Raw genomic sequence first — 10,187 nt, forward strand, 5'->3', positions numbered from 1 at the left:
GGGGGGGGGGGGGGGGGGGGGGGGGGGGGGGGACAGAAGCTTCAGGCAAATTTGTTTTAGCCCCAAAACAGAATAGTACATTACAAGAATACAATGATAATGAACTTTTAAAAGCATATTTCGACGGTGGATACGATAGTGAGAATCAGATTTTACTCACCAATAAACTGAAACAACCCAACAACATCTGTAAAAATGATGCCTTAAATAAAACATGCGCTCTTCAGATCTGCATTTGTTTGACAGTTTATTAGGTGTACATTAAATAATCACCAAGATGACTTAATTGCTAGTAGTTTTTAATTTAATTTAAATTGCATGTAAAATACTTTTCTTTATTTTAATTTTATTTAACTAAATTTAATGTTTAATCAGTTTAATGTATTTTCATGACATTTTTCATTTAACATGACTTAATTGAAGTTTAATTACATTTAATTAGATATGATTCAGTTAAATTTAACTTGATTTAATTTGATTTAACATCTAAAGAAAATAAATTTAACTTTATTTAATTTAGTTTCACTAGATATTTTTAATTTAAGTAAATCTATTTGAAGATTTTATTTAGTTGAATTTTATTGAATTGTATCGAATTGTATTTATTTTAATAACATCTAGTTCCTGTTCACACTCCTATGTGTTGATGAATATTTTGTTTTACGTTGACTGACACAGACTGGTCACCTGTCAACCAATCACTGTAGACATAGGGAATAGGCATGATGTCATCCATAGCAACAGGGTTAGTCTCTCTCAGTCCCTCAGTAAAAGTTGCTATCAGCAGCTTTGTTAACAGCTCTTAAGAAGAAAGTCTTTGCTTGGAATGTTTAGTCCCATTTAGAAGGAGGACGGTGAGATAAGACACTTTGTAAATACTGTTTGGCCGTTATTAACCTTTTTTTAAAATGATTTTCTGATTTTCTGTTTTGTTTGTTCGATTCTGGAAATCTCAGCCCCTCCAGCTCGTCTCTGCCTCACGGTCTTGTCCGCCTGGCAAACAAGCAGATCAACTGGCAGCTGGTGCTTGCAAGGTGCCACACACACACACACACACACACACACACACACACACACACACACACACACACACACACACACACACACACACACACACACACACACACACAGTGATCAATACTTGAATGTGGGCTACTTTGTTGCTGACATGTACTAAGCCTTCCCCTCTTCTGGCTTTCTCTCCCTTTTGCGTATCCACCTCAACCAATCATTTACACATGCTCATTACAACAGACCAACCAAATAGAAAGGGCAGTTTTAATTGCCTATTGATTCAAACATGTAAGACAGTGTTAAGCGTAGTGAAATGATGCTGCTGATGTCCATTAGTTTGATGCTCTCCTTCCATTTCGTTTCTGTCTGCCCTTAAATCTTTCTCCCTCATTTCATTCCGTCTGAAACTATCTTTGCTTTTTTTAATGCTCCCAGTTATTATCGTTTCTTCCCTCTTTAAGCCATCCAACATGGGCTTTTATTCCAGTCTTGATCTCTTTTCCATCCAAACTGCCCTGCTAGACACATTCTCACACAGAAAAAAAAATATTATTTTCTTCATTAACACCCATAAATGTGTCTTATTCCGTTAATCACCCTTGACAGTCTTCATTTCATCTCCCACTTTATCATAAATAAATATCAGCCATCATGACATTTGTTCACATGTCTTTCCCCATTTACTCTTGTTCATTCCTGACCATTCTCTTGTTTTCTCCACAGTAATGGCAAACTGCTAGCAGTGGTTCAGGACCAGTGTGTGGAGATTAGGTAATTATTGAGCTCTGTCCTGCTGTCTGAGGCACTCTGACTGTGTGTGCGAGTGATAGAGAACCTTTTAATTAAGGGAGAATTAATAACATCTCCCTTTTAAAAGGGCTGCAGTCTCAGCTTGTATCTACAGAATTATTTTTTTCCCCAAACGTCAAAACAAACAGCAACAATACAATCAGACAACATAAAGTGAACTCGAATTTGAAAATATTAGTGTTTTAGTTTGTTTGTGTGTGTGAGGGATAGAGAAAGGGACCAAAGCATACATGTAATTATTTTCATACGCAACCCATTTTCCCACTTATATAGAGAAAATGCTCAGCATTATGCTCTACTGATGCAATGTAATGCCTATGAATGTAGTAAAATTTAAATAAAAATCAATAGCAGTGAACCAGCTACACAAATACATCTAGCTCTCCAGAGGCTAACAAGAGGCAAATTCCAATATCTAAAGCTTTGGCTGAAAAGGTCTTTCACTATACCCTTTTTTGTGTAATATGGAAGTCATTTACGTGCACTTATCAACATATAAAACACAGTATGTTTCTGTTGTTCACTACACTTTGTTGTGTGTGTTTTATAGCCTTCCTTCATGGTGTTAGTTGGTATGAGTGGGTGTTAAGTCAGCTCAAGGTCTTATCCATTGAGCTCTTTTAAGAGTCTATCTAAACACTGCCTACTCTCAAGGCCCTGTCTGCTTGATCCATTGAGCTACTTTAGTTGGCAGGCTATCAGTGGCTGTTATAACCCACCTTACAGGCTAGATGTGTGTATCCTTGTTGTGCGGTGTAATGTTGTTGTGTTTTCCTGCCTGTCTCATTCTGTGTGTGTGTGTGTGTGTGTGTGTGTGTGTGTGTGTGTGTGTGTTTGCTCCTCAGGTCTGTGAGAGATGACTTTGGCTCAGTCATTGGGAAGTGCCAGGGTAAGACCCCCCCCCTCCCCCAGTTTTATCAATCACATACTGGAGTTCACATTGAATTACATTAAATCACCATAGCTCACCTCGCTAAACACCCCATTTACTTTATAAATGTACCTGTTACTGTTGTGTAGTATAGTCTGTGTAATGTGAGTGTGCTTGTAACCCTTCATGTCTGTCTTTTTAAGTTGATCTAGGGGAGTTATGGTGTGTGTGTATGTGTCCTTGAACAGTACACTGTGGTGCGTGTGTGAGAAGAACATAGAATCGAATACAACGCAGTGCAATACAGGACAACAGAAATAGAATATTGGCTAAAATTATTATTACAATATAATTAGAAATATGTTTAGTACAATATGGCAAATGTAGGCAGAATCAAATATAAAATGATCAAACTGATTTTCAGTGCAGTGAACTGTTTGCTACAAATTGTTAATTTAAACAGTGTTTTTGAAAATTTGTTCATATTGTCATTATATAATACCGTCTAAAGCTGATAGAAGATAATAGAATAGAATTAACAGTATTCTTCAACCAGAAGTGGAGGTTTGTCTTTGGTCTCAGAGAAGAACAGAGACAAAGACCATGTCTCAAATCATTCAACTATATAGTAGTGATGCACCGATCCGATATTGACCTAAATAGCTGGATCGGGTATCGGTGAAAAAGGATCGGATCTATGGGACCGATCTATTCAATTAAATTATGCTCCAGCAGAGTGCCGGTAGACATGAACAATTTGCTAGGAGAGCTATCATAGCATGGAGGAAGCTAAAAACAAGGGGTCAGCAGTTTGGAGGTATTTCATGCTTGATCAAGCCTGATGTTGCCTTACACATAAAATAGGGATTCCTAGTCTCTTCCTCAAAGTGTGGAATACAGCTTATTAATTTTACACTGGTATCGGCTCTGTACTCTGTAGGGCTTCAAGTAATGATTATTGTCATTGTCAATTAGTGATGAGTTGTATGGTCTATCAAATTTCAGAAAATGGTAAAAAATGTCAATCAGTGTTTCCCATAGCCCAAGATGACGTCGTCAAATGTCTTGTTTTGTCCACAACCCAAAGATATTCAGTTTATGGTCATAATGTAGGAAAGAAACCAGAAAATATTCACATTTAAGAAGCTTGAATAAAAAAAAAAAAATCTCAACCAGTTAATCAATTATCCAAATATTTGGCAATTAATTTAATAGTTGTCAACTAATTGATTATTCGATTTATAGTTGCAGCATTGGCCGATACCCAAAGCTCAGGTATTGATATCGGGACTGAAAAAGTCTGATCGGCGCATCCCTACTATATAGTGCACATAATTCTGAAAAGTGAAATTTACACACGATATAGTGTCCTCAAAAATACTCACAATGGAACAACAAAAGAAGTATTGTCCATAGTATGTACACTAGTCTCTGCTAACAGTCCCAACAATACTACACCTTTCAGTGACGATGCGAAATGACAATAATTCATAAGCGTCTGAAATATCAATTAGGTAAACTAGCAAGTGTCTTTTATTTAGCGAGTGCGATTGAGTGAACAGTAGGCTGTTTTTGCCATCTGTGGTGATGTTGATTAACATGTAGTCTTTTGTTGCGCATGTGAGTGTATCTGAGCGTGCATGCCTATGCTTGTACACATCTACTCTGAGTTTGTTTCAAAGAGAAATATCGACCATGGTGGCTAATTGGAATGTGTGAGAGTGATTGTGAACAGCTACACAGATAATCAGCCTCATCCCCTACATTGCCACTCATTAAACGCAGCCTCATAGTGGCTGATAACAATAAATATCCATGATTGTTTGTTTAGCTGTTAAAATGGCCTACTGTGTCAGTCCTAATGGCTCTAAACATAGTGAGGCCACACCTTCTATAAACCTATGACATAAACAAAGTTAAATACACTTAGCTTAGATGTTTGAAAATAATCACTATTGACATCTTTGTTATTCATGTAGGTGTTTTTTTTACCTTAAGCTGCACCAATCAATATTTTTGTATTAGCAATTGATCAAATCACTGTGTGTGATCTAAAAGGGGTTGTTTATAGTGATAAACCCAGAGAAATCACCCAACTCTGTAGTCCCCCGTTTCCAGCAGTGGCACACAGCTGTTTTCAGCGATAAACTTGCTGTTCGGTACCTGCCCAGCACCAAACAGTAGATGACCAAAGTTAGCAACTAGCTGGTGAACATATGGGAGTATTTAATTGCTAAAGAGTCAGATATTTCCCCCAGGAAGTGGTGGAGACCAAAATAGAGATAAAAGGAGAATGAATATTGGACTTATATTCATCAGGTGGTCTGATAACATGACTCCAAATTAATGCTAATGTTGCTCTGTGTAAATATTAGCTAACATGTTCACCATAACAGCTTTATAACATGATACTCTGCCCATGTTGTGTTTACAGCTTGTTGCCCCCAAGTCACCCAAAAAATCAGTTAATGTAAGTTTAAATGGCAACAGCCGTGCCCCTTTTGGAGCGTAGGTGTAGAATTGATAAATTTCTGACTTTTGACACCAAAAAAGACGCTTTGGCAGACAGCAGTGCACACCAGTGCCCAGCATTCTCCCCCACAGGGCCAACCAGAGGTCGTTAGATGAATTGGCCGAAGGCAACAACTAAGCTGCAGCAACATTCACCAGGATTGCTTCATATATCTACAAATTTCTACAAATCAAAAGTATTTGAAGGAAGCTGGTGTGTTTTCTTTCTGAATTCCCTGTCTTTATTCACATTTTCTCACACTCACATACAGTACACACTGCACCAAACACATCACAAAAAAGCCCAGAATAAAACGTGTGTGGGTTTTATCAGCATAGTCTCCACCTCTCTCCTTCTTTCTTCTTTTCTTTCAATCTTCACTTTTTTTTCTCATTTTCATCATCTTTCCCGCCCCTTCTGTGTGTCTCTCTGTCTCACACTATATTTGTTCTGCTCTGGCTAGCCGTCATTGTGAGCCGTTGTTCTAATAGTTCATAGCGTGGAGAACAGTAGCCCGTGGGCCTGTGAAAACCCCAGTCTCCCTCCTCTTTTTCATCCCATTTCATCTCTCCTTTTCATTTTACTTTTACTTCATTTCATTTCACGGAGATTTATCCTAATGGATTTTGCTGTGATCCTGCCTTCAATGGCATTTGCTGTTAATGGAGGAGTGTGCATGTGTATGCGTTACGGACTTTTTTGCTTGTGCGTATTTGTCCCCCGTGCATGAATGCGTTCGGTTCCTCCCCACCTATATATCCCCCACCCCCCCACCCCGCTTACATTGGAGTCATCTCCCATGCTCCCACCCCTGTACATAATTCATAAGTGTTGAGCTCTGATAAATGCATCTGCAAGGCTTTAGATAGAAGACTTCTATTGGGTCGTCGGGGTGTAATTCTCCCCAACTTCCGCCCCCGCCATCGCTAGGAGAAGGGGGGGAAAAAAACAACAAAAAAATCAGAACAGTAGCATCCAATTTTCCAGCTCCCCAAAAAAGCCATCTATGTGGAAATGGAACCCTCTCAGCCGCAGAACAACATACTGTATACAATTCATAATGGGAGCGAGAGATAGAGGGGAGGCGAGAGACTAAGAGTGAAATAGAAAAAAGATTGAAATAGGAACGAAAGAGCCAAAAAAAAACGAGAGCAGAGGAGACGCTTGGTACCTATGGCTCTCATAATGGCTCCATGTTCTTGTCTGCTCCTCCTCAACCGAGAGTCTCATAGGTGTGTTAAATCGCCTACTTCCTGAGGTGCGCTCTGATACTTAGGCCTTTAAATTTGGGGAGCTATTATTTCTCTCAGTGGGTGCCGGATTCATTGTTTCTCTCTCTCTCTCTCTCTCTCTCTCTCTGTCTCGCCTCCCACTTCCTCCCTTCGCTCTTCATTTAAAATTCTAGTCATACAATATCCAACGCCTCCATTCGTTTGCGGTATTGCCCACCAGGGGTTGCAGCAGTGCTCCTCAGCCAAGAAATTCAATACAATAAACGCCAGTAGCGCCGGTATGTGATATCAACAAAAACATAACTTCCTTTTCGTAACTTTATTGCTTAGCAGACACAGCACGCATGGTGGCTTATTATGTTTCACACTGTTCTCCAGTGCAGGAATCTAAGTCTGTGCTAAAGGTTTTATTTAGTTTAATAATGTACTCCGCTTTCTTGTACCCAATACACAGAGATACTGTATATGTTTGAACAAGTACAATAGTTTCACCCTATTTCCCCCATACTGTTAAATGTGTCAGAAGATAATCGGGTGTTCACAACAGATTCTGGATCAGAGGCCTGCCAGACTGCAGCTCTTCCATCAGAGGGAAGTATGACAGCAAAGCCTTGAGAAAGTGCCAGCAGGCAGGCATGTGCTTTATAACAGCGATATGGTTATACTCACAGCACTGCTGAGCCAGCAGATTGGTGAAACAGTAGCCTATACTTCAATAAAAGCTGGATTTATGATCTCCGCTCTCCTCCCCCCTTTCCCACTGCCTCTCTTTTTACCCACACCACCTTTCTCCCGCTGTCGTCATGAGTGCACGTGAAAGCATGAGTGTGCACGTGCATGTCTTTGAGAGACAATTATTGAGATGCATTACTCTAGCTGTCCTTTATAGATGAATTGGATAGGTCCTTAGACACACTTTGTTGATGTATGGCATTAGCTTGATCCTCCTTCTCCCATCTGTATTCATCATCGGTGCGACCACAGAGCACCGGGGATTATTCGTAGAGAGTTTTACTCATCGGGCTTAATGAGAAATCCTTGACTCCCTGAATGTCTTGTCTTTTATCTGTTTGTATGAGTTTTTTAAGTCTTCTTTTTTTTCATCTGCTACAGTGCCAAAGGACCCAAACCCTCAGTGGCGAAGGGTGGCATGGAGCCATGACTGCACCCTGCTAGCCTATGCCGACAGCACTGGCACCGTGCGCCTTTTCGACCTCATGGGCAGCGAACTCTTTGTCATCGCGCCGGTAACCATGCCAGTCCCTCTGCTTTGACGTCATCAAACAACCCCTCTCCCCCTCCAAGCTGTCATTGTGTCTTAATTTTTTTCTTTGTGCATGTGTTCATACTAATTATAAGTGATTAGGCGTAGCATATGGAAACCCAGCATTCACTATACACTTCAAATTTGTTTCAGATGATTTGTTCAGTTCCAATGTGTTGTATCTAATATAAATTAATTAATACATTTTCCTTAATTTATCATTGGAAAGTGCTGGACGGACTGTTTCTGTTTTTTAATGTGGTCACTACAGATAAATGTAAATTAAGTTTCTTATCCTAACAAAATGATAATATGGAACAGCAGATTTGACCGTATTTGTAACTTTAGAGTGACACAGTTTTGAGGATTCAGACATCCATAATCTTGGCTTTAGAGACTGGTCCAGGTTCTGCTTTACATTTATCGGACTCTTTGAGCTGCCAGTCACCTTTTTTGAAGAAAGTGTCTCCATGTCAGACACCCTCTGTGCTCTTTTTGTCTGTCATGCCTGCTTTCTTCATTCATTGTCTGATGCTTTTTTTCTACTCCTTCCTATTTGCTCATAGTGTCCCATTCTTTTCTTCTTTGTCCTCACCGCCTCCTCTCTTTAATTTTTCACATGCGTGCTAGTCCCTAGATCCTCCTTTCTGTCTCTCCTCTAGTAGTCCTCTCATCTCATCTCTCAGTAGCTCTCCTTGCGATGCCATTTCAAGTCCATCTGCCACCCCCCACCCCCCACCGCTCAGTTTAATACCCTCTGTGTGCTACATATTATCATTCCTCCATTTCGATCCATCATTCCCTCCATTCCTTCATCCACCCTGTCAGAGACAATGAGCGCAGACGCTCCCCAGCCACAGTCATCTCTCGAAGTCTGTGATCTTCATTCCTTTAGTGCAACTCTACTTTGTTATGTATCTACAGTATCTGTGTCTGCACACTTACACCAGCACAACCATCCCCCCCCCCCCCCCCCCCCCCCCCCCGCTCTGCTCTACTGTCTCTCTTGTTTGTCACTGCTAAGTGCACACGCCGGTGACTTGCTGCTATTTCTGGAGGAGAGGATAGAAAAAAGACAGCAAGAATGCACGGATTAAAAAAATTAAAATGTGCTCATTTTGCCTACCCCGCCATCTCTCTCATTTTCTGTCTCTCTTTCACTTTCTCTGTCTCTTATCTCTTGTTCCCGGCCTTCACTTTCTCATCATGTTCTTTCTAATAGTTTTCCTGTCTGCTGGCATGTTGTATCTTTGTTGTTTGTCCTTGTAAAAACTTGGTGGGGGCACAAACTGATGGATAATTATGCGTATTTCTCCACTTCTTTTGACTTCCTCTACCATTTACATCAGTCACTTTCACACCGCCGCTGAGTCTTCTTTCTCATCTCCCTCTCTTGATCCAGGCGGTGAGTTTTCCCGGGGATTTCAGTTGTGCAGTGGCGGGCCTGATTTTCCTGGAGTATACAGCCAGTGCCCAGTGGTCAGCCGAGCTGCTTGTTATTACATACGGTGGCGGGCTCAAGAATTACCTAGTCAGGTGAGAGACAAAACTGCTTCACTAATACACAAAACTGCTTCACTAATACACCTATAAAGGTTGTCAGAGAACCTTTTATATTAGTCACATGATGTTAAGTAGATTAAATGACCTACAATCATTCTCACGTCCAGCATTATTTCTGGACTGCTTTCCTATCTTCTGAATTAAATGCATGTACTGTATATTTGAACATCTTTATATTATAGAACAGCACACCCTTTCTTGTCAACATGTCAACTGACATTTCCACTGCTTTCATCCTTTACTCTTCATAGGACAGTTCAACCGCTTTCAGTGGTTACACATCAACTGACATTTCAAATCTCTCCCTTCAACTGACATTTTAGCTTCCCTCAATGCTTACATTTCGACTGACGCTTCAAACCCTTTCAGGTCTCAGGTCCTCACTTTTCAACTGTTCATACACAGTTTTGTCCGTCTGCCTACAGTGCCTACACTTCAACTGACACCAGCCTTTCAGTTTATACACTAATACGCTAATGCCTTTCAGGACTTGCACTTTAACCGACATTGCCGTCTCAATTACTCACCTAAACTTCCGACTAACATTGCAGTTCCTTTCGGGCCCTGTCATTTCATCTCATACTTATTATCCTCTCAGTGCTTACACTTAAATCAGTTCAGTTTCATTCAGTGCTTGCGCTTCAGTTGAAACTTTTTTCAGTATTTGTAATTCGACCACTTCAACTACAACTTTAACTGTTTCAGTATTTCAGCTATTTTGGATATTTCAACTGCAAGATTTTAGCAGTTATCACATATAAATTGATCTTTTTCTAAAGGTCCTGTTTCTGGAGATTTTCGGAGCTTCTTCTTATCATCTGATTTAAATTAATGTACTGTGTATGTGTATATATATGTGTGTGTGTGTATATGTATGTATGTATGTGTGTATGTGTGTGTGTGTGTGTGTGTGTGTGTGTG

At 40.2% G+C, this 10,187-nt stretch overlaps 1 protein-coding gene across 1 annotated transcript in view; it reads left to right on the plus strand.

Annotated features, from left to right (window-relative positions):
* LOC123978219 (neuroblastoma-amplified sequence-like) overlaps positions 1 to 10,187 on the plus strand; it is a 113,242-nt gene that overhangs the window by 2,186 nt on the left and 100,869 nt on the right. Inside the window, exons 4-8 of the mRNA XM_046061388.1 lie at positions 957 to 1,034; positions 1,738 to 1,785; positions 2,670 to 2,713; positions 7,553 to 7,686; positions 9,106 to 9,239. Coding sequence (XP_045917344.1) covers positions 957 to 1,034; positions 1,738 to 1,785; positions 2,670 to 2,713; positions 7,553 to 7,686; positions 9,106 to 9,239 — 438 coding nt within the window. The remainder of the gene's footprint in view (positions 1 to 956; positions 1,035 to 1,737; positions 1,786 to 2,669; positions 2,714 to 7,552; positions 7,687 to 9,105; positions 9,240 to 10,187) is intronic.

Source organism: Micropterus dolomieu, linkage group LG10, assembly GCF_021292245.1.
Source record: "Micropterus dolomieu isolate WLL.071019.BEF.003 ecotype Adirondacks linkage group LG10, ASM2129224v1, whole genome shotgun sequence".
NCBI classification, from domain to species: domain Eukaryota; kingdom Metazoa; phylum Chordata; class Actinopteri; order Centrarchiformes; family Centrarchidae; genus Micropterus; species Micropterus dolomieu.